The sequence below is a fragment of the Callospermophilus lateralis genome, chromosome 19 (assembly GCF_048772815.1).
Source record: "Callospermophilus lateralis isolate mCalLat2 chromosome 19, mCalLat2.hap1, whole genome shotgun sequence".
Lineage (NCBI taxonomy): Eukaryota > Metazoa > Chordata > Mammalia > Rodentia > Sciuridae > Callospermophilus > Callospermophilus lateralis.
This window is the reverse complement of record NC_135323.1, coordinates 36,195,604-36,220,390: the sequence shown is the minus strand read 5'-3', so window position 1 is coordinate 36,220,390 and position 24,787 is coordinate 36,195,604. Positions and strand designations below refer to the sequence as shown.

The following is a 24,787-nucleotide window of genomic DNA, read 5'->3' as shown; positions in this document are numbered from 1 at the left end:
TTGTCAGGTTCATGTTCTCTTCCCTCGGGTACAAAATAACAGCCCTCAGGAATTTTTTTCCCCCTAGCATACTATTGGAAAGTATCTGCTTTGAATTTTCATTAATTGGGGGAGGAAGAAAGGCTCAGTGACCATGTCACCATTTCTTTTCTAGCCTGAAAGCAAGAAGTGACATATTGTAACAGCAAACAATGGACCAGTAGAGGACAGATTAACTTGTATGGAAGAAATGTAATCTTATTTACTCTTCTATTCTTGGTTGAAGGCCATGGCCTGGAAGACCAAACAAAACCAGGTGGCCTAACTTTGTGCGTATGTGTGTATGTTTAAAATCTGGAGTTCAAGGCATCCACCAAGGTCAGGAACATGAACTGAGGCAGTTGCATGTAAGAGCCATCCTTGGTTGGTGAGGCCACATGTTCCTTCTCCGGGACAAGAACTCACAGCTTTCCCTGGGCCCCTGGGATGTCAACCACAGCCAGGGCATAGGAACCAGCCAGCAAGGTGAAGCCCATCTGCAATCTGTTTTCACATTGCTTTAAAGAGCCGTGAACTATAAAGGACATTTTCTTTTGAGTTTGATTTCATTATCCCTGATGGAACATATTTCATCTTTATGTGTAAATCTGATATTAGACCAGGAACTGGAAGAGAGTGTCTGCTTCTGTCTCTTGGGAGGAGACATCCATGAAACAAGGATCAGCTCTGGGCCCATTCTTCATATTTTGCTGTTACCAAGTGTTTCATGAAAAGGTTGAAAATCAGTCCTCAGTCACTTCCCTGTTCCAGACAGTCTGAGTAGTGCAACCCTCACCAAATGTTTCCAGGGGCTAGATGTGCCTTCATTCTTCTTGAATGCAAGATGGTTCTTGCCAAAATAAAAAAGGGAAAAAAAAGGGCTGGGGATGTGGTTCAAGCGGTAGCGCGCTCACCTGGCATACTTGCGGCCTGGGTTCGATCCTCAGCACCACATACAAAGATGTTGTGTCCGCCAAATACTAAAAAATAAATATTAAAAAAAATTCTCTCTCTCACTCTCTCTTGAAAAAAAAAATTAAAGAAAGCCAGAGTTCCTTTGGTGGCCATCCTGGCAAGGAGTACTTAACCTACTGGAAATGGGGATAGAAGCTGACCGTTCACATGTTGACCAGTTCTTGCTCTCTTCCTTATTAATAATGAAAAAGGATTTCTCCTGTTGAGTATTTTGTGCCAAGCCCTTGCTAAGTGTTTTGCATATATTAAAAATTGATACACTAAACGAAAATTGGTATATGAGAAAATATCTGCAATATATTAGTGTATCTCCAGAATGTACAAAGAACTACAAATTAATCAAAAGGCATTTAGAGGGCTGGGGTTGTGGCTCAGTGGTAGAGTGCTCGCCTAGCACGTGTGAGGCCCTGGGTTTGATCCTCAGTACCACATAAAAATAAGTAAATAGAGGTTTAAAAAAAAAAAGGCATTTAGAAAGAAGGACTGAAAGACGTGAACAGAAAATTAGTAGATGAGGAAATTAAAAAGGCCAACAAATATGAACAGATTATCTATATAAATATAAATGGTAACCAGGAAAATGTAATTACAGTGACATGTCATTTTTTCACTTGCCCACTTTAGCAAAGCAGAAAGTGTAGCTAGAGGTGTGGGGAAACAATTATCACATGGTGGCAAAGTAAATTGGTTTTTCCCATTCTTGAGAAATTAAAAAATAAATGATTCAGCAATTCCAGAAGCAAAGAAGAATGTTCAAGGATATTTTGTTTTCTTTTTTTTTTTTTAAAGTGAGAGAGAGTGAGAAAGAGGGAGAATTTTAATATTTATTTTTTAGTATTTGGCGGACACAACATCTTTGTCTGTATGTGGTGCTGAGGATTGAACCCAGGCCGCACGCACGCCAGGCGGGCGCGCTACCGCTTGAGCCACATCCCCAGCCCTAAGGATGTTTTCTACAGCATGTTTTTTTTTAAGTAGCAGTTTTATTGAGATATAATTCACATACCCAGTTGACCCATTTAAAACGTACAATTCAGTATTTAGTATATTGCAGTTGTACAACCATTACCACTGGGTATTTCAGAACACTTTGTCATCCCCAGAGGAAACCCCAAACCCTCGAGCATTCACTGCCCATTCCCCCTAGACTTTGGCAAGCACCAATCTACTTTCTGTCTATGGGGTTTGCCTTCTCAGGATATTATAAATGGAGTGTTGTATGTAGATAACAGTGACTTGGAGTCTGAGGCAGGACGATCACAAACTTGACGGCAGTCTGGGCAACCCGAAGGGGTCCCATTGTATGTATATAACACATTTATCTATCAGTTGATTTCTACCTTTTGGTTTTTATAGATATCGGTCTTATGAATAGTTGGGTATAAGTTTTTGTGTGGAGATGTTTTCAGTTCCCTTAGGAAAAATACACTCACATTCCCCCCCCCTCCCTCCCTCCCTCCCTCTCTCTCTCTCTCTCTCTCTCTCTCTCTCTCTCTCTCTCTCTCTCTCTCTCTCGTGCAGTCCCTGCCCCCGCAGTGTTGGGGATTGAATCCAGGAGCTTGAATCCAGGAGCTTGTGCATGCCAGGCAAGCACTTTACCACTGTGCTACCTTCTCAGCCCTTTTTAAATTTTTGAGACAGGACCCCATTGGGTTGCCCAGACTGCCCTCAAATTTGCTATCATCCTGCCTCAGCCTCCCAAGTCACTGGGATAGCAGGCATGTACCACCACACCCAGCAGTGGTGGAGCCATGCCACTACCAATGTGGCAGTGTAGTTCTACAATGGGCACTGGCTCATGGTGAGACTGGGAGAGAAAAAAGAAGAAAAATGCAGATATTCTTCTCCCACTCATCTGCTCCAAGGACCACTTTCCCCAGAAGACTGGTTCTATTGTAGTTTTGCTATTTTCCCCTGCTGCTATGCAGTTCTTGGTTTCAGCCACCCAGGCCAAGGCCAATAGACCAAGAAAAAGACCAACAGCCAGGAGATGGGTCTGCCATCAGGCTTTCTTTATGTTTTGGCTTTTCCTTCCAATCTGCCATTATTACTTATTTTTCAGGCATTTACTCCCCCCCCCCCCCAGTACTGCCCAGGGGCACTCAGTCACTAAGCTACACCACCAGCCCTTTTTATTTTTAATTTGGAGACAGAGTCTCATTAAGTTGCTGAACTGGCCTTGAACTTGTGATCCTCCTGCCTCATCGAATATACTGTTGTTCTATTTGTTTTAATTCCAAGTATCTGGAATTATGGGCATGACCCATTCTGCCCAGCATTTCAGGCATTTACTTTTTGTGTATTCAAAGTTTTCAGTTATAATTAGCAGGAGAGGAAAGTGAATCCCCTCTTTCCTCCTCTGAAAACCTCCTATAGATGTGATTTACTTTTTCCTTGGGCCTGGGGATTGTCTGAGAGACACAGTCAGTTATAGATCCTTGTGCACGAGGCTTGGGATTTTTTTCTGGTGATACCATCTCATAAAATCAAAGGTGATTGCTAATTAATTTCATTTCTGCTATCACAATGATAAAGTCAAGGTAGCCTAATTTCTGCAGCTCAGACTCCTTGAGCCCTGAATGCCTCTATCTCAACAGCATGTGTTGACTGCTCAGCTTAATGTGGCTAACTAGCTGCCTCCCCTTTCCCAAGTTCTGGTGGCCTTGGCCCAAGAGCTGGATGAGGAATCCCTTGCTGGGGACGTGTCTACAGTGGATCCCGAGATTCCTTCAATATCACAGGGCTCATTCCCAAGCTGCAGACAGTGCTGTGGCAGACAGCCCTCAACTCTTGGCTTTCTTATATACTGCCTTAGAGTGAAAGCTTGCCCTCCCAGGGTACCAAGTTTAATGATAGACACAGACATATAAAGTCCCTCCCTGCCCCTTGTCCTAGCTAATGACAACTTTGAAGAACCATCCTGACTTCTGTGGTCCTCATGGGGTCAGCCAGGCCCTTTACTGTGGCTGCATCACTGTCCAAAGCCCCCCTCTCTCCAGTGCTCCTTCTATCTTTCCCTTCCAGTTCATAAATGCTGGTTTTAAGGCCTCTCCATCATAACTGTCCTGCATGCTAACCTCCATCCTAAAATCAGTTTTCCAGGGAACAAACCTGCAACAGCCATTCTTCACCAACAGGTATCCCCAAGCTTCATGAAGTGTTTTCTTTGGGGGATGCCCCTGGTTTTATGAACCATAGCCAGTAAGCACCATGGATCAGGCCATCCTTGAGAACTGATTTCCCTCCCACCCATATGATGCCTACCATCTTCTGTCTCCCACTCTACTCCTGGATGTTTAGTGCTATCTCCTGGCTTCAGCCAGCAGGGCATCCTTCCATCCTAGCTCAGACTAAGAAGTGCATTTCAATGACCTGCAGGCCACCACACCTGGCAATAAGGTTTTCTCTGTGATCCTGATGTCTCCATTACTAAGCTGTTTCCCAAATCAGGGGGCAACTCCTCAGCCCTTATGGGGGAAATAGTTGAAGAAGGACATGGGGTGTGGCAGATGCCTGTGATTCATCCAGTCCAGCATTCCTGTCCCAAGTCTCTGGATTCTTCCTTAATCCCAGACCAACAGTGTGTTCCAGGCACAGACCCATATTTGGTTCAGGTTGGCATTTGCGCCCTGAAAAATTTTGCTGGCGCCATGCCCTGCAGGCAAGCTGGTACAAAATACAGACTCCCGATAGCACATGGTCCTTGCAGTCAGCTTGACCCAACTTATACTCTGCTCCCTGGGCTGTTTCTCCACACTTCTTCAACCAGTCTCAGCTTTTAAGAGCTGTAAGTTGGTATGTTCTTGCCATTTCTTCTGAGTTCTAAGTGTTCCTCTTCTCCCTACCTTGATTCTGAGTTGGCCCTTGGGGCTATGCTGAGGAAAAGTTCTGTTCCTTAGGCAACATCGTGGTGGCAGGAGGGGAACAGTCAGCTCTCCCTTGCAGGGATGTAGGTTTTTGGGCTTCTGGGTATTTCAGAGGAATTGGAAGATGTCTTATATGTTGTTATATTCCTTCCAAAGTCACTGTGCCATGGTCAGCATCCCCAACTTTCCTGATTAACACCCCAACACGAATGTGAAGCCTATGTCAGGGCTATGAGTCTATGATGAATCATGCTCCCCCAGCCCCAAACTCAGATTGTTGAAGTCCTCACCTCTTAGTACCTTATTTGTAAATAGAGTCATTGCACATGCAATTACTTGGGTCCAGATGAGGCCTTTATGGTGGGGTCTAATCCAATATGACTAGGGGAAATTTGGACACACACATAATGGGTGAAGATGAAGGCAGAGACTGGAGCAATGCCTGCATAATTCAAGTGATGACAAAAATCACCAGAAACTAGAGGGAAGCATAGAACTCTCTTGCAGCCCTCAATGGAACCAGCCCTGAAGAAACCTTGATTTTATACTTCTAGTCTCAGAACTATGAGACAATAAATTCTATAGTTTAAGCCACCCAGTTTGTGATACCGTCTTAAGGGAGTGTTTGAAAATAGAGTCCTTGTGGAGCTCCCTTCCAGCGACCCAGGATTTGACTTTAGACCCAGGTTTTTCACAAGTTTTAGCCTGAGGCTGCAAGGACTTCAAAGTGCTCTCACAGCATCTGAACTCAGTGGTGCATGCCTCTGATCCCAGACACTTCAGGAAGCTGAGGTAAGTTTGAGGCCAGCCTGGGCAGCTTAGTGAGACCCTGTCTCAAAGTCAAACCTTTTTTAAAAAAAGGCTGGGGGAGTCAGCTCAGTGGCAGAGTGCTTGCACCTATGTAAAGCCCTCGGTACCATGTGCTGAGGGGAAACTCTCAGAGGAACCAAGGAAGGGCCCAGCTCAATATGGACAAGAGAACACTGAGATTTTTTTTTTTTTTTTTTTTTTTTTGGTGAGGGAACTAACACCATCATATGGAACCACCCTACACTGTCACCCGATATCCCTTATGGCCTTTGAATTGACCCAGAGCTTTAACACAGAGGACATGTGGCCTCAGGTGATCCTAATTGATACCTTAATCAATTGTTTAATGGAACACCTTTCCCCATTCTAGAATGTGCATGGAGAGCTCCTTACCTCTCCCCCATGTTGACTCAATAACCAGCACCAGATATCCCACGTTTTCCTGGGAGGACTATGCCTAGATGCCCCTTCAAAGACCAGTTTCTGCATGCGTTAGAATTCTCTGCAAGTAACAGAAACAAATCTTGAGTGAAGTAGGCAAGAAAAATAAGTTTCCTGAAAAAGTGAAAGGGCAGTTGACAGTAAGTGGGGGGGACCTGCAGACACTGGTCTTTTCAGCACTGGGGACCCAAAGGACTGTCTCCTTAAGGTGCCTCTACCAGGTAGTTCAACCCAGCAACTTTTGGTCTGACATATCTCTGCTCCAGATTCGTAGTGGTGGGAGAGAGTGGTCTGCTTAGTGTGGGCCAGATGTCCCACCTCTGTGGACTAGGGGTAGGAGATGGCTCTTATGATGAATAGTTTTTGCTATATTAGTAGATGTAACATGACAATTTGATTTCACCGATTATTCAACAAACACTCATTGGGTACTCCTTGGCTTGTGTATCTGGTATCTCGTGAGGGAGACAGACTCTAATCAGATTGCAAAATTAGAATCATGAAATGTGTATTAGTTAATTGTGGCTGCTACCAAAACCAAAAAATGCCAGAAATTGGACAGCTTATACAAACAACAGAAATTTATTTCTCATGGTTCTGGAGACTGGGGAGTCCAAGATCAAGGTGTATAGATTGAGTCTGGTGAAGGCCCGCTTCCTGATTCATAGACTACTATCCTCTTACTGTGTCTCCACAAGGTGGAAAGAGACTGAGGGCTGGGCCTCTGTTACAAGGGCACTAATCCCATTTGAGAGGGTTCTGCTCCCATGAGCTAATCACCTCCCAAAGGATCCAACTTTTAATGCCATTACCATGGAAGTTAGAATTTCAACACACAAATTTGGAGGAATACAAAATTCAATCTGTAGCAAAGTGCTGCAGGTACATGGTGCTCCAAGAATAGAAACCGGGGAGTTGTCTGAGGAATCATACCCAAAATTTATGTACTGGGTCACCACCAGGGCATGATTTGATAAACATACTAGATAGGAGAGCCAGTGCTGCTCAGTACTGTCACTCTCTCCAGAGCATATTACAAACCTGTGTCACCTCCAGTAAGCCTCCCACAGCTCCATAGCCACAGTCCAGGTGCAGATCTGAGTCTGTTGCATTCTACTTCCCCTCAGGGTCTTCCTCTTGGCCCACTGGTTTTCCTTCTCACATGTAAAGAACAGGAGTCAAATGGCACAAATATCCCCTTTAGCAATGCTAGAAGCTAAAATCAAGCCATGCAAGTGCCAATAATCTGTGCCCAGTCAAGTGGGAGAGTACAGACTTTTCAGACAGTGTTCTTCAGAGAACTGGCTCACACAATGGTGGAGACTGAGAAATACCAAGATCTGCGGTCGGTAAGTGGAGACCCAGAAGAGCCAGTGTCTAGTTATAGTTCAAGTGTGAGGGCTGAGAACCTGCAGAGTCAAAACTTTAGTATGAAAGATGGCAAATTCAAGGACCAAGAAAAAACAAAAAAGTTTCAGTTCATGAAAGACTATGTTTCAGCTTGGTCAGCAGGAGAGGTTCTTCCTCTGCCTGTTTGTTCCATTCAGGTCTTCAGTTGATTGGTGAGGCCCACTCACATTAGGGGAAACAATCCATTTTACTCAATCTCCTGATTAAATTGTTAATCTAATCCAGAAACCCCCTCAAAGTCACTCCTAGAATAATGTTTGGCCAGATTTCTGGGCACCCCATGGCCCAATCCAGTTGATACATAAAATTAATCATCACATGGGTTCCCAAAGAGGTACTCACCAGATACCTTTTCTTAATAAGAGCACTAAAGAAGTCAGGTGTGTGTAATTCCAGCTACTCAGAGGGCTGAGGCAGGAAGATTGATGGGTTCAACCCCAGCCTGGGTAACACAGCAAGACCCCATCAGAAGAAGGAAGAGTAGGAAGAAAAGAAGGAGTAGTAGGAGGAAAAGGAGGAGGAGAAGGAGGAAAAGGAGGAGGAGAAGGAGGAAAAGGAGGAGGAGAAGGAGGAAAAGGAGGAGGAGAAGGAGGAAAATCTACTTCCCAATAGATAACCAGTGGTAGCTCCAGCATTATTCTCAGCAGCTTAGCCCCCAAATGTCCACATTTCCAAATGGGCCGCCAATGGCCCTACTCTACAGACTCATTGAATGTGCCAGTTATTTATCCATTGCCTCTTGATTTGGCTTCCTGCTCTCCTCAATATGGCAGGAGACTGGAAGACTGCAAACTACATTTCCAGGACTCCCTGGCTAGCTGACTTCTGGCTAGATTCTGAGATCAGAAGTCTGGTTGGGACGTAGGACAATTCTTGCTTCTGGTGGCACCTTCAGTGATGGCTGGTGAGTGTGGGCTTCTAGGTTCTTGCTTCATTTTCCCATTTAAAACCATGCTGCCGCCGCTCCCAACATACAGCAATTACTTGAACAGCTCTGTGACTCCCTACAGTATCACTTTTCCTCTTTGCTCCTCTTGTCCTAGGGATACTAATTTCCAGTATTCTCATCTTCCCCTTGATGGTACTGCAACCCTTTTAACATATTTTTAGCCATCTGTGTTCAGTGTTCTGTGTAATTACTTAAGAGTTCTTCTGTTTTCCTGGCTGGACTTTTCTAGGCTCAGCCAGACTGAGGTTCCACAACCTGGTGGCTCCAGGTAGAAGATTCCAACAAGCCTGCTATTACTTTAGACACCAGTTGCAATTGCCCAGTCCACTCTTAACCATCTGGCTGCATATATGGAAGTTCCCATGACCAGCTCAGGTTTAATAATTCACTAGAGCAACATACAGAACTCAGAAAAGCACAATGTTATGGTTATAGTTTTACTTTAAAGAATATAAACCAGTACCAGCCATGGTCTATGAGGTGACCTATAAGGCAAGGCCTGGAAGGGACCTGAATATAGTGCTTCCATATTCTCACCCTCTAGCACATTGCTGTTGACCACCAGCCAGGAATCTTGACCTCCAGAATTTTTTTGTTTTGTTTTGTTTATTTGTGTGGGTGGGAGGTTTCATTACCAAGGCATATGCATTGAATCATTGGCCACATGATTAAAGTAAAATGTCAGTCCCAATTTCTCACCAGGGGTCAGGTTGATATCACATAGCTCAACACCTCAACCTCTAACATGAAAGACAGAGTGTCTTTCTGGTGTGATTGGCCCCCATCCTGAAGTTACCTAAAGGCCTGCCAGGGGTCGCCTCTTTGGCATAAAGCTCACCCCCAAGAACAGAGGGTAACGACAAATTCTTTATTATACAACAGCAGGAGGAGAGGGAAAGTGTGCCCATGGATATGTGGTTTAGATTTGTCTTCAGCTTCTAATGGATACTGTCTAAGATGGAAAAAATCAAGTAATAACATTATAAGCATGTTATTTAAAAACATGGCAAAAGTACAGGAAAAATGGGAATGGAAGCAGAAGGGAGGAGAGGTTTGTGTCGCTGTTGCTAAAAGCCTTATAGAATTGTTGGACTTATTCAACTAGGTATGTATATCACCTTTGATAAAAAGTAAAGAAACAAAAAAGAAGAAAAATGTGGCTGTTGGGTCAGGTGCTCAGGAATGGACAGGAGAAATACTCACAGAGAGAAAACGGTTGTTGCTTCCTTCTGACCCCCTTACTGCATGTTATAATTATGCAGAGGTGAACATGAACCTACAGAAGGACGCATAGTCCACAGAGAAGGGGTAGACCAACCAAGAGGAGGACAGAACCAGGTGTTTTTCTTTCAGCAGCCCAGTAGAAGGTCAGTGTGGCCTAGAGGAACTCTGGACAGGAGAAGATGAGGGATTTAGACATGGAGGTTACAGGGAGGTGTCTGGTTGGAGTGATGGGGCCAAGGAGAAGGAGGAATAGTCAGAGAAGAGATAGGTGGGGTTTCATGATTAAAGATGGGAGAGCCCTGATGGTGTGTAAATGCTATTGGAAAGAATCCAGCAGAGGGAGAGGCTTAAAGATAGGAGGAGTGAGGTGGTCCTGGGGAATCTGCAGTCTCCTAGGCAGAGGAGGAAGCAGATAGCTCTACCTTCCCTTACCTTGGGCCCTCCCAGGGGAGGGAAGTGTGCAACCACCCTTTATCCACATCCTCCTTGTTGACTCACTTGTGCTTGCACCTCTGGCTGACAGGTATTACCCTGTCTCAAATTATCTAGTTGCACGAGGGCCCCATAAGCCCAGGTTATTGTGCCTTGGAAGCCAGGTTCTTATTGCTGCACTTGTTCCCCCAATGAATCCAATGTGAGCCTCTGTCCTCTGGAGCTGTGAGCACAAGGTTTTCAGGCAAGAGCCACTGGACAAACCCCAAATTCCCATGCCTGTGGGTACTGGGAAGAATCCACATGTGCAATAGTGTTGTAAGTAGGGAGCCAGGAAGGTAGGCAGGACTATGACTCCAAGACAGCCCTTGACTCTCTCCAGTGAGGCATTCCCACTCCACTCCAGGAAAGGCTTTCCCTTACCAGCTCTTTGGGTTTTTCTAGAGAATGTGAGCAGCACAATCTTCAAATGAATTCTCTAGATTGGAGAGGTCTGTGTTCTGAGGACAGGAAAATAAAGTGAGGGGATATGGAGATGATCAGGTCAGGACTCCCTGTGAGGAGACCCATAACCCACAGAAGCAGCCTGGCATGACAGGAAAGAAAAAGAAGCCACAAAGATCATGACCCAACACAGCTGGGGAGAAGGGCCCTGAGGAGGGCAGAGGGTGGGAGAGGTAGGAGGACCTGACCACAGGGATCTTGTGACTAGAGAAAGGGAGCAAAGACACAGAGAAGGATGAGCCAGCTCTGCCAGTTCAAAGGGTGGTCCTGATGGTCCATTGGGTCCATTTGTATTACAGCTGTTTATCTGCCTGCCTGTCCTAGCCAAATCAGGGTCCAGGAGAAGGGGTCCAAAGTGTGAACCTGGTCTGCCTCTCTGGGGACCTACGGGGGCGGGGGCAGGATGGGACCTCCTCATTAACTGAGTTCTTCTAATTAAATGCTAATTAGCCATGATTTGTACCCTTGCCAGGGGTGTCCTGAGGCCACGCCTGCCCTTCAGTGGGTAGCAGGGGCCTGGCTGGGAGCCCCCTTTCCCCGCATCCATGCAGCGACAGTGGCCAACGGTGGAGCGCGGATACGCGCACCAGGGATGCTGCACAGCGCGCGCTGCGCTCGGCACCAGGCGGCCCGGGACGTACACAGGGCCGCGCATCTTATCCCCCCGCCCGGGTGAGTGGCCGGGCCGGGAAGGGTTAAGCCCACCGAGCTGGTGGCGGCCTAGAGCGGCGGCGGCAGCGGCGGCGGCGGCTGCGGGGGCCGGGGCGCGGGGGCGCAGCGGGCGGCAGGGGCGGGGGACAGGATGCGGATGCCGGGGGGACTTCCTGTGCCGGCCCCCGCGCCCCCGCCCCGGCCCGGCCAGCTGCCCGCACGGACGCACGCACTGGCGGGCGAGCGAGCGAACGGGGACCCGGCCCGGCCGTGGCACCCACCCCCCGCCCCGGCCAGCGCGGCCCGGTCCAGGCCGCCCTCGGGCTCTGGGCACCTGTGGCCGGCGGCCGTCCAGGACCTGTGTCGCCCGTCCCCAGCCAACCCAAGACCCCACCATTCTGCAGCGCCAACCTAGGGCTTTGGCCCCGGCCCTGCTGCGCGCGATGGTCCCGCAGGGCCAGCCTTGAGTCTCGCGCGGAATTCGGGGCTCTGCCTCCCGTCCTCGCCCCCGCCCGAGAGTCTCCACTAACTTCTGCCCGGGAACTCCACTCTGCCCCTTGTCTTGGCCCAGGGCGACCTGGGCATCTCTGACAGCGCAAACCCTGCCGAGTGCCCAGAAAGGCCCCGGGGTGGCAGGCGCCTCCCAGGCTCTTTCTGGATGGAGGCGCCTCCGGAAGGAGCCGGCTGAATGCTGTGGCCTTCACCTTGCAGCCTCTGCTGACCACACCTCCCCTAGTGCAGAGGCTGCAGCCAGCAGGAAATGCTGTACCAGGTGAGGCCCAGGGGAATTCACGCTGGGTGCCCAGACGCCCTTCTTAGGAGGGTTGGGCTGACTTTGACAGGCCAGAGGGAGCTGGAGGCAATCTGGGTGGGGAAGGGAGGCCTGGATGTGGGGCCACCTCTGCAAGGAGGCCACCTCTGAGGAGCACAGACAGGCAGGCCGCCCTGCCATGGCTTACAGTGCTCTGGACATCTGCCTTTCCAGAGAGCTGGTGAGCTCCCAGAGCAGTCTGTGACACTGGAGTCCCTGGAGACCAACAGGCCCATGTTTGAAGCGGTCAGGGAACGTGACTTAGATGGTCCAAGAGGACCCCTAATGCTTCTTCTGTGGGTCTAGCTCCCAGCCTTTGTGAGTGGCTAATCCCCACAGTTGTGTCTCAATTAGGAGCAGCCTGATCAGGTGAAGATGGAATCCTGTGAATAACAGTCAGAAGAAGCTGGCCTGCCAGCTGTTCTGCACAGCAACAGGGACCAGGAGCTGCAACCACCTCCTAACTGAACAGCTTCTTTCCTTCTTCTCAGCACAGCCGGCTCCCGGGGACCCCGGTGTGACCACCAGGATGGAGGTGGGGCCAGCCGCAGAGACCTTTGTGTTGGAGCTGCGCTGTCTTGAGGATGGGGGTCCAGGGCCTGCTGCCCTCTCAGGTGAGTGCTGGAGGCAGAGGCCCCTAGCAGGGACCTTCTGACAGAGCCCCAGGTATGCTGGTACAGAGATGCCCCAGGTATGCCAGTGCAGAGATGCCCCAGGGCAGCCATCCCCCTGCACTGCTTCACACCTGCTAGCTTCCATGCCTTGAATAACAACTGCAGGTTTGTCCTGGAATTTTTTTGGGCATCTCTATCAGGTTGCTCTCTTGTTATTGAGGGGTACTCTGGAAGTACTGATGGCCTCTGCCCTGACCCCCACTTATATGCTGGCCTGAATCTGCTGCTCAGTTGCCCCAGCAGCCCAGTGACCTCCACTGTCCCGCTGTGTGTGGGGCCACCCTGCACCCTGCTCTGGTTCCCAAAAGAAGTTGAGGAGCAGAAAGCCATTCCTCCTCTGCAGCTTGTGCCTCAGATGCTCGCTCCCTTCCCTGAGGTTTCTCTCCTTGTCCACTTCTCCTGACCTCCTGACCTATGTTTTTCTCTACCTGATGCTCAGAGGCAAAAATGTGGCTTTACCAAATCTTCCAAGAGCTCTCCCTCTGGGACCCATCTGGGTGAGCCTTCTATGGTGGCCATACTCATGAGACTGTTTCCCGTTGGGTGCTTTAAGGAGCTGAGTAGGGCCTGGGGCAATGGGGACAAGTACACTAAACAGGGACTCTTCTGACTTATACATTGAACTGACAAAAAATCTTATGAGGTTATACATGTCAGGCAACATGTAACTACATATTTACTAAAGTGTCTCTATTAAAGGTGAAAAAAAATGCTGCCCTAGGAAGTCACAGTGGCTAAGTAGCTAAGCTAGAAAGGAGGAGAGTCACACAGAGGTGTGATCTGTGGCTTCCAGAGGAGGTGGGAGAAGGGGGTGTCTAAGAGACTTCAGTCCTGCTATAGGGACAGGTTTTCATGGCTGTCTTCATCCATCATCGGAGAACACCCAATTGGTGTGAGTGTCTATGGAAAAGGCTGTCATTGACCTATTATACTAAGCAAGGGTTGTTAGAAATATTTTTCTAAAAGGAATTATATATATGCAAATATCCTCTGTTTTTATTAAATGCAAAATATGTAAATATCCTATGTTTTTATTAAATCAGTATATTCCTGGAAAAGTGGCCAGAAAGTAAAATTTATTTATTTATTTAAGTTGTAGATGGATGATAAATAAATAAATAAATAAATAAAATTTATTTTTATGTGGTGCTGAGGATTGAACCCAGGGCTTCACACATGCAAGGCAAGGGCTCTGCCACTGAGCTACAACCCCAGCCCTCAGAAAGTAAAATTTTATCAATCAAACCATTGCTTTCCATTTCATGATTGAAAATATGATGCTGTAGGAAGTACACGTGTTGAAATCAGTCTGAGGTAAAGAAAGCTCCTTGACTCACACTTATAAAGAAGAATTAGGATTTTCTGATAGCGCAACAGTAATATTCAGAACGAGAAGCTGAATGTGGATATTGTGCTGAAGGCAGAACATAGCCAGTGTGGCTCCTGTGTGTGCAAGATTTCCTCTGCACCTTGCACAACACTGGGGCTCTACGTTTATCCCAGTTCTCACTGTGTTTCTGAGGGTATATCTCTTTTTGCAAAAGGAGAAACTGAGGTTCTCAGCAGTTAACTAATTGGCCAGCCTCTGTGTTGACTTGGGGCTCTTAGTTCTTTCCATTCCTTTCTATTTGGTCTTTAGGTGCTTCAAATGGAGCTAGTTGTATCCTGAGTGTTTCTGAACTGTTGTTACTCCATAGACTAATTCCTAACCTGTTGGGAGAGGTAATTTTCAAGCACCTGCCGGGTTCTGGGGAACATGCAGGGCCTTTGAGTCTGTAGGAAGTTGAACAGTTGAACTGGAAGAATTAGGTTCTCAAATGAGGACTTCCCACCTGAAACCTGATAGTCTCTCTGATACTTTGGTGATTTCTAGAAACTACTTGTGGTAGTCCTTTTAGGCAGCTTTACAGAAATGTTTTATTATTTACAGAGAAGGCAAGTTTCATTTATTTAAGATGTGACCGTCACTGAGGTCAGAGTTGAGCATGAGCTGGGCTGTTGGAATGGCTGCTGGGATTTCCACTGGACAGTGAAGTGCAAGGGACTCCTGAGGGAATGATGTTGGGAGCCCCAGGCACCCATGCTAATATTGGTGCCAAGATCTAACCATGGAGCTTGTGTGAAGGGAGGCCCAGAGGAGGGGTGGGGGTGGGGTCTAGAGTATAGTGACCAATGGTCACTTGGACATCCCCCACCCCTGGCATTTTAGTTTCTGTCATGCTGCTATTATCAATTGATCTAACATTTTTGGGTCCCTACTGAGAACTTGTTAGTGTGTCCTTGAGTGACTGTATATGGGCAGGTCCTAGAGGGCTAGACTAGAGAGCTTCCTATAGATCCTTCTCTCCTAGCTTCCTGCCATTTCCACTACAGGTGGCAGCGGTGGGAGTGAGAGTCAGGAGGAGGAAGAGGCTCAGGAGGGGCGCAGTGGCCCACAACAGCCATCAGTGTCAGCCCCAATAGGGGCCAGTAACATTGCTGAAGAAGCCCAGCCGGGACAACAAGAGCTGCTACTGCAACAGCTAGAGCAGCAGCCAGAGCTGCAAGAACAGCCCCAGCAGGAGCAGCCTCAACAGCAGCAACCACAGAAGCAACTATTAGAACATCAGCCAGAAATGCAACAGCAGCAGCAACAGCAGGATGGGCAACAGCACCTGCCTCAACTACAGCTGGAGCTACAGGAAAACCACCAATCTGTGCAACACCAAGAACTGAAACCACAAGTGCAGGTAATACAACAACAGGGACAGGTACCAGAGCAAGTGCAAGAGCAACAGTTACAGCAGCAGGAACAGTTACAGCAGGAAGTGCAAAAGCAACAACTTTTGCAACAGCAGCAGGAACAGTTACAGCAACAAGTACAAGAACAGCAGCTGTTACAACAGCAACAGGCACTGTTACAGGAACAGCACGTGCAAGAGCAACTATTGTTACAGCAGCAACAGGCACAGTTACAGCAGCAAGTACAAGAGCAACAGCTCTTACAGCAGCAACAGGAACAGTTACAGCAGCAAGTACAAGAGCAACAGCTCTTACAGCAGCAACAGGCACAGTTACAGCAGCAACAGGCACAGTTACAGCAGCAAGTGCAAGAGCAACAGCTGTTACCACAGCAACAGGAACAGTTACAGCAGCAAGTGCAAGAACAACAGCTCTTACAGCAGCAACAGGAACAGTTACAGCAGCAAGTGCAAGAGCAACAGCTCTTGCAGCAGCAACAGGAACAGTTGCAGCAGCAAGTGCAAGAGCAACAGCTCTTGCAGCAGCAACAGGCACAGTTACAGCAGCAAGTGCAAGAGCAACAGCTGTTACAGCAGCAACAGGCACAGTTACAGCAGCAGCAAGTACAAGAGCAACAACAGTTACAGCAGCAGCAACTGCTACAACAGCAGCAACTGTTACAACAGCAGGAACAATTACAGCAGCAACAGTTCCAACAGCATCAGGAACAGCTACAGCAGCAGCAACTACTGTTGCTACAGCAGCAGGAACAGTTACAACAACAGTTGTTGCAGCACCAACAACAGGCACAGTTACAGCAGCAGCTCCTGCAGCAGCAGCAGGCACAGATACAGCAGCAGCTATTGCTGCAGCAGCAGGAGCAGTTACAGCAGCAGCAACAGCAACAGCTATTGCAACAGCATCAGGAACAGCTACAGCAGCAGCAGCCTCCTCCACTGGAGCCAGAGGAGGAGGAAGAGGTGGAACTGGAGCTCATGCCAGTGGACCTGGGGTCAGAGCAGGAGCTGGAGCAGCAGCGGCAGGAGCTAGAGCGGCAGCAGGAACTGGAGCGTCAGGAGGAGCAGCGGCAGCTGCAACTCAAACTGCAGGAGCAGTTGCAGCAGCTGGAGCAACAGTTGGAGCAGCAGCAGCTAGAGCAGGAGCAGCTGGAGCAGCAGGAGGTGCAGCTGGAGCTCACCCCCGTGGAGCTGGGCACCCAGCAGCAGGAGGTGCAACTGGAGCTGACCCCTGTGCAGCCTGAACTGCAGCTGGAGCTGGTTCCCGCTGCAGGGAGCAGCGCGGCGACTGTCCCAGGGGCTCCAGCAGCTGTTGTGGTGGCCCCCCCAGGCTACGTGGTGCTGCAAGAGCTCATGGTGCTGCCCGCTGTGGCCACGTCAACAGTGGTGGCCATCCCGGGCCCAGCGGGCAGCGCCGCGCTCACTCCAGCACGGCAGCGGCGGCGACGGCGTGCACGGGACCGGCCGACCATCTGTGGCGAGTGCGGCAAGGGCTTCAGCCGCAGCACGGACCTTGTGAGGCACCAGGCCACGCACACCGGCGAGCGGCCGCACCGCTGTGGTGAGTGCGGCAAGGGCTTCTCGCAGCACTCCAACCTGGTGACACACCAGCGCATCCACACGGGCGAGAAGCCCTACGCCTGCTCGTATTGCTCCAAGCGCTTCAGCGAGAGCTCAGCTCTTGTGCAGCACCAGCGCACGCACACTGGCGAGAGGCCCTACGCCTGTGGCGACTGCGGCAAGCGCTTCAGTGTCTCCTCCAATCTGCTGCGTCACCGGCGCACACACTCGGGCGAGCGGCCCTACGTGTGCGAGGACTGTGGCGAGCGCTTCCGCCACAAGGTGCAGATTCGCCGCCACGAGCGCCAGCTGCATGGAGCTGGCCGCTCGCGTGGCCTTGGCCTGCTGCGGGCCTCGAGGCCGGCGCCGTCTACTGGCCCATCGCGCGCCCAGCAGGCCTCCGGGGCCACAGCATCCACCAACAAGGCTTCATGATGCGGGTGAGCATCTCTGCAACAGAAGGCAGAGGGCCAGGAGCAGGAAGGGGTCAGCCTGGAAGCACGGGGCATCCAGGGCGGGGAGGGTGCTCTTTCAAGCACCCTCCACATGAGTGGAGGGTGAGAAGCCCCACATGGAGTGGGATGGACACCTCGACCCCAGTTCGTGGTCATGACCCCAGTACAACGTCTCCCAGATCATCCTGGAATATCCTTGGGAACGAAAAGACTACCGTCATCCCCCATATTCCCTGAGAAGTGCCAGGTTCACAGATCCACCCCAGAAATCATCCACAAGAGAACAGCCACTGTGGCTAAAACAGCACGTGGGGAAACCCATGAGCGAGAGGGCTGCCAAAAATTTTCCCCTGAGAAAATTGGACTTAGTAGAAACAAGAACCACCTGAGAACACTCCCCAGGACAATTGAGGATGTTTGATGTGCACCAAACACTCACCAGGGAATAAAATAAATCTGGTGAGGCACACACGGAAAATAATGGATCCTGGTGAAAATTATTTAAAGGAGAAAAAAACAGGGAAAAAATAAACTTACCTGCACTATGTAGGAAACTGATCAAGGCATTGAATTGTCCTCAGTGGCATTTGCCTTGAAAATACTTGCCAGTATGAAAATCTGTTGGGCTGGATACAATTCTGATGAAAATACCTGTTTTCATAAACACAGGGTCACAGTGTCTATGGGGTCAATGTGCAAATAAGTGCCAGGAAGTCCTGCTCTGGGTGGAAGGTAAAACCTTTCCCCCCTGGGGAACCCAGAATTGGAGCAGGTGTTAGAGGCAGGTTCTAGGCCTCTGCTGCAATGTTCTCAATCCACCGGAGGCCCTTTAATATTCCCTGGAATAGAGAAGCCTGTAGCTGAAACAGAGCGCGTTCTGGGAGGGCTCTCCAAGGTCTGGAAGAAGCCTCCCCAGGAAAGATCTCCAAGATAGCCCCACCCAGTCAAGCTGCTCAGATGCTGCCCAGAGGTTGACTCCTTGAGACCTGGGAGCAGAGATCTCTTGGATCAGGATAAGGGGAGGGGCACCTGAACAGACCTTGCCTTCTGGCCCCAGGATGTGTGAAGAATGTTGGGGACAAAGATTAGGAGGAACAGAAAGGTTATTTACCATGTTTACCAAATCGTCCAGGGCAGGGGCTGTATGAGCAGTAGCAATTGCTGATTCCTCATGGGAAGGTGAGCTGGTGGAGGATGTCACTGGCCACCTCTGGGCTTGAGGCTCTTCCTGGCCAACTGACTTCCCACGTGGCTGCTTAGTTCCTGCCCCTCTCTCCCCTCCCTGCTTCTCCTTTACTAACACAGCCTGCCACATTTTACACATGTGTTGGTAAGTGAGAAACAAAACATAAAAAATAAAGTGAAGAAACAGTGTCCTGTCTTTGTGATTTCACCTCTGGATTTTGTGTCTCCCCTCAGGTCTTCATTTCTAAGGAAAAACTGCCTGGGTATTCTAGAGCAGGAACTTAGTATTCATTCTCTTTGCCCAATACTCACCTCAGACCCTTCCTTCCACCTGTGTCCCTTGGCCAGTGAATGGGCCTATTCAGTAAAACCCTCATTGGAAGAGCCAGTTTCAGCATTTTGTAAGGATAAGCTTTGTATGGATTCAGTCCAGTTGCCGTGTGGAGTGCTGGGATGATGGTGAGAGCTCACTATTGGATGGTCACTTGGAGAGGGGTCATGAGACTGGGGGTCCCCTCTCAGTCCTGAGAGTCTTTAATTCTAAGACTTAACCAGTCAGATGCTCTCAGAATTTTTGGTCATTCTTGTGTCTCACTGGCTGTCCGCTTTCATCTCCAACAGTACACATCCTCAACTCTTTTTTTTGGGAAGATGACCTTTGGGCTTCTGGAATCCCTTGAATCTATCTATGTAGAAAAGCTAGCTGTCCCTTTGAATTGCCTTCTCTTTGGGGGCCCTTAGCCCATTAAGATGGTATGGGGGGGGGACAAGCCAAGCTCTTCTGCTTCTGGTCAGGATGGCAGGGAGGAGTGACTCACATGAAGTTTGCTGGCAGGATCTGATCAAAGGCTACCATATTGGGAAAATTGTTATTGCAAAGCCTGGAATTGGTAGGTTTTGCTGGGTACAGTTAATTCCATGATGGAGGGAAATGAGAGGCTTGAGTCCACAGGTGTCATTTAAAGGCACATAAGGACATGAAGAAGGCCTCTATGCAATATTTAAAGAAACCCTATGTGCAAGGCCCTGATTCAATCTCCATCTCCATAAAATAGAAAAAATCTTCATTTCCTTCAGCTAACAGCAGATTCCTAAAGACCAGACACAGGGCCTATTGCAAGAGGTTGCAAGAGCAGAGAAACTTCACAGAGGGCTGGACCAGACTCACATCAGGGCCCTGATATAGAAAGAATGGGCTCCTTTGGCTTGGATTGATGAGCCCCGGGTCATGTGTTTGAGGTCAGTGAGTCCTGCAATTCCCCCACCCAATGGGCCTGCAGATGTGGCCATTTTCCTTTGCATTTGTGTCCCTTGCCTTGTCTGAAGACCTTGCAGAGGTCTCATTGAGGTAGATGCCTTTCAGGGTGATGCTTGCATTTCTTAAGGCCTGCCCCACCACTCTTCCTGGCGATGAGACCTATAACGGGTTTCTAGCTCTAGTGTGGTCTGGCTTGGGGAGGACCAATTCTGTAAAGGGAGAGACAAAATTATTCACCAAGGGAGATGTAAGCTTTGGCTGTTATATACCTGCAGGAACCAAGAAAGCATGCCCAAATGGATACACCCCTCATGAAGGAGCAAAGGAATGTGCAGGGGAGAGGCACTGGCCTCACCAGGAAGCTCAGCAGGGGCTGTTTCCTGTAGATAGATCAGGGCTGACACTGGAGGTGCAGTCATGCAGCTGGACTCCCTCATGTCAGTGGGTATTGCAGAATCTTGGGCTAGCAGGGGGCCAGCTGTAGTGCTTAACCACCAGGGGAAAGATGGACATGACTGATGAAGTGGGAAGTAAGGTTGGAATGGCAATCAGAAGGCTCAGATGCAACGGAAGTGTCTATGGTGGTGAGTAGTGACCATGGTGTTCCCAGGGGGTGGAGAAATGATCAGTCAACTAGGGTATTGATATATATATCTCCCACAAAAAAAGGTCAAGTGGTGCCCTTGAAGGCCACTGTTAGTTTCCCTAAAGGAAAGTCATGATCTCTGATCTCTTTCCCAGTTTCTAGATCTGAGCCAGTTTCTTAGATCCAGAGAAGCCAGGGCCTTAAGGAAGGACTTTATGATTCCACTGCATTTGGTGTATATGGACAGCAATGATTTTCTCAGCCCTCTTCCAAATGGACCTAGAGCCACTTACCCAAGTAAAATTCATCAAGGGGATGGGATACCCAGATCTTTCCACCAGGGGCCCTGACCTCACCAGGGTGATGATCTGAGTCACCCCCTCAGACCAGTCCCCTAAACCCAGTAGAAGTACCAAAGGCAGAGCATCTAGAACAAAGTTATTGGGCAGATGAGGAGTATTGGTTATGGCCTCAGGGCCATCTACAGCTTCGGCAGGGACTAGGGCATACAGACTGCCCCTTCTTTGATATGTGTTCCTCATGTGGAGTGGAATCAACATGAGATTGAGTGGTTGTATGTGAGGCAAACAGTGGTCTGGAGCCAACATTGATTCTCATCCCACATCTTTTTGGATGGATCCTCTGGATAGATGTGTGGGTTCCCCCCACCCCTGGCCTGACTTCAGGGAGCTCAGCTCCCAACAGCCAACACCTGAAGCTCTTCCCCCTATGCAGCACCAGAAGTGCCTGAGAGATCTCCCTGCAGTAGGCCTGAACAAACTGGAGTGTGGGCATGGGAAAGCCATCTACCTCGCCTGAAGTCGGGACAACATGAGGGTATTACTTCTGCTCTGGTACAAGATCAGGTTCCCTTGGCAAGACTGCCTGAGCCTGTCCCCCTTCCTACCCTGTGTCCCCTTCTCTTACTACCCTTCCCTGGCTGAGTTATCTTGATTAACTCCTTGCAGAAACGGTCTTCTTAGGTCTACTTTTGGAGAATGTGACTTAAAATGAGGTAGATGGGCAAAGTCTGGTCTTAGGAGAGAGAGGAAGAGCCTGGCTTGCTGCAGGTGAAAGACAGGTGTGGCGAGCATTCACTGAAGAGTTCCCAGTGGGAGAGAAAGACACAGACAAATAACCATGGGCATGGAGCAACTGATGGTTGTGGGGAGCCAGGAGCCTCCTGGGAGAATCTAGACTGGCCAGAGGTGTTTGCAGGTGAGAACTTAGGGATTGGAGAGGAGACGGAAGTCACACATGTGCCGAGAGTTAGAGAAGGACCTGGAGTGGTTAGGGACAGTGTTTCTGGACAGCTGGAAGGTGGGCTCTGGGAGAGAGGGAACAGAATGAAGGGGCGAGCTAAGCAAGGGCTAGGTTTTGTGGTAGTACGATTTTCAAGCCAAAGTGGTGGTGTTCAATCCTGTTGGTAATTCCTATATTTTTCTCATTTGCATATTATTTGTATTATATCCATCTTTGTGAATGCTGACTTAATTATTTTCCTTAAATGATTAATACTGTTATTGGATGATTGATTGATTGATTGGGGGCAGGAATTGAACCCAGGGGAATTTAACCACTCAGTTACATTCCCAGCCCTGTTTAATTTTTTATTTTGAGTCAGGGAGGGTCTTGCTAAAATGCTTAGGACCTTACTAAGTTGCTGAGGCTGGCTTTGAAGTCTTGATCCTCCTGCCTCAGCCTCCCAAGTTACTGGGATTACAGATGTGCAACACCATGCCTAGTGATATTGTTCTTAATAGATACATTTAAAATAGAAACTGTTTCATTATAAAGGGAAGAGCACTGGGGTAGCCTAAGCCAACTATGTTTCCCAGAATTCCCTTTTAGAGTTCTAGTTAAGGTCAGCCACATTGGGGTGCTTGCTGTGGGCAAAGAGAATACAGACTAGTTGTGGAAAAAATATAATATTAAATGTCAGCTATGACCAAGTGACCAGTTGCAGAAATGAGGGCTGTAATTTTTACATTCTTATTTTTATATTAATCAATTTTTATCTTTCTCCCATTTCCAAAACATATAACACAAAATGTACTAATCATGGCTAACTTTGTTTTTATTTATTTACTTATTTTTTGAGATGGAGTTTCACTATGTTGTCCAGGCTGGCCTGAAATTCCTGGGCTCAAGGAATCCTCCTGACTCAGCCTTCCAAATAGATGGAACTATAAGTATATAGTTCTACACCTGACCAACTTTACATGTCAGTATTTAAGTTAAAGAAAATTTATTTGTGTTGGGTGGTCCACACCTGTAATCCTACCAACTTGGGAGGCTGAGACAGGAGGATAGCAAAGCCAGCCTCAGCAAATTAGTGAGAAACTGTCTCAAAATAAAAACAACCATAAAAGGGTTTGGGGATGTAGCTCAGTGGTAAAGTGCTCCTGGGTTCAATCCCCAATACCAATATTTTTTTTTAATTTAAGGGATTAAATTAAATTAGAAGCCGGATGATATTACCCAGTGATACATAATGGAGCTTTGTATTTCCTTGGGGGAAAGAGTCGGTGTGGTTTGGGTCACATGAAGGTGGTTGTACCATGTTAGGTAGGCTGTTGTCTTTATTTGGAGGTTATGTTTTCAAAGGTTTTTTTGTCGGGGGGAGGACGGGCAGTACTGTGGATTGAAGCCAGGGATGCTCTACCACAGAGCAACATCCTCAGCCTTTAATTTATTTTGAGACAGGGTCTCACTAAGTTTCCTTGGCTGACCTTGAATTGCAATCCTCCTGGCATAGCCTCCTGAGTAGCTGGGATTACAGATGTATGCCGTCTGGGTTTCAACATATATTGGACTTACTAGTGATTGCCTGGTGCTCTATTTCCATCCTAATTCTCTACCTTTTACTTTAAAAATCCCCTGTTGCTGGGCATGAGCTAAGTAATTAGAGGCCAGCCTGGGCAACATAGACCCCATCTTATAAAAAAAAATATATATATATATATATAAGCAACTATGTGGTGAGTTCCACAGAAAAAAGCAATCTGATTGCACGTAACGATTAGAGAGCATGCTTCTGACTCTACTTTCCAGTGAGTTGACATACACATTCCTCATGTCAGCAAGAGCTGTTGTTGCATCCTCACTGGAAAAAGCCACAGAATGCTGGGAACTTACAAGGTTTCTGCAGAGTGTCCTGGCTTCTGCAGATCCCACCTGCAGGGAGACCCTCAGGGCAGTGCCACTGGGGGCTCCACTTGTAAAGGCTCCTCCTCTGTCCTGGAAGTTTGCACAGATATCTTCTCACTTTCTCTCCCTGGGGGACACCTGGACCCAAAGCAGCCAGGGGCTTTCAGTAGCAGTAGCCATACAGGCGACTCCAGGGTCGCAATAGTTTTCCTTACTCACATGGACAAAACCCCTAAGAAACTCAGCTGGGAGTCATCTTGGAGCCATTCCTTTTCCATCTTCTCTGCTCAGTTGCTAAACATGGGCAAGTTCCAGGGTTAATTCTATGTCTGTTCCTTCCCTGTCCACACCCTGACCCCAGGTGCCTCTGCTCCTCTTACAGCCTCTTTAAATACCATCCATTTGCCCCAAACTCCTAACTTTCTGTCTCTAGTCTGATGCCTCCCCAAGGCTTCTCAGCATCTCGTCCATCTCTTTTTGGCATCTCTACTCCAATAGCATCTTAGCATAAGTAAGCCTGCTCTCATGCTCTGCCCCCAAGGTGCCTCCTGAGTCCTGAAACCCAGCCAGGGTGTGAAGTGGGAAGTCCCATGAGTCAGGCCCTGCTCAAGGGTCCCCTGCCTGTCTCTGGCCCTTCTTTCTTCACCCTGGCCTCCCACCTCTGCTTTTCTCTTCTAACCACATCCCAGCCCCCAGTTCTTCCCACCTCCACCTCCAACTCCCATTAGCAGTCTGGGCAGCAGGCACAGGTACTGGTGATCCTCTTCCACACTCCAGAGAGACAGGAACCACCTCCTTTGAGCCAACTCTCATCTACCTTTGCCTAGAATAACTGTCATGGGCAGATCCATAATGAGGCCATGGAATGGCCTAGTCCAGCACCTGGGCTGCCTGCCCTTCCCATCTGCCGTAGCCAGTCTGTCCCCAGGACTGAGCTGCATCCTGAGTTCTTGTCCATGTGGCCCACTCTTCCAGGCCACTGAGTCTGTCCTAGATTCCTCTGTGAGGAGAATTCCAAGTTGCAGACATATATCAGTGGCAGAGAAGTCAGAGGGTGACAGGGCTGAAAATGGGGACAGAAGTGAATGAC

At 48.6% G+C, this 24,787-nt stretch overlaps 1 protein-coding gene across 1 annotated transcript; it reads left to right on the top strand.

Moving 5' to 3' along the window:
- Positions 1-11,887: 11,887 nt before the first annotated feature.
- On the top strand, positions 11,888-18,875 carry Znf853 (zinc finger protein 853). Its single transcript, XM_076840106.1, has 3 exons — positions 11,888-12,052; positions 12,583-12,705; positions 15,139-18,875. The coding sequence occupies exons 2-3, from the start codon at positions 12,621-12,623 to the stop codon at positions 17,496-17,498; spliced, it is 2,445 nt and encodes an 814-aa protein (XP_076696221.1). The 5' UTR covers positions 11,888-12,052; positions 12,583-12,620; the 3' UTR covers positions 17,499-18,875.
- Positions 18,876-24,787: the final 5,912 nt, after the last annotated feature.

Bases quoted from the DNA above. Each gene is read 5' to 3' on its own strand.
- Znf853 (XM_076840106.1), top strand. From the start codon at position 12,621: ATGGAGGTGGGGCCAGCCGCAGAGACCTTTGTGTTGGAGCTGCGCTGT. The intron at 12,706-15,138 runs GTGAGTGCTGGA...TTTCCACTACAG, and splicing joins AGGGCCTGCTGCCCTCTCAG to GTGGCAGCGGTGGGAGTGAG.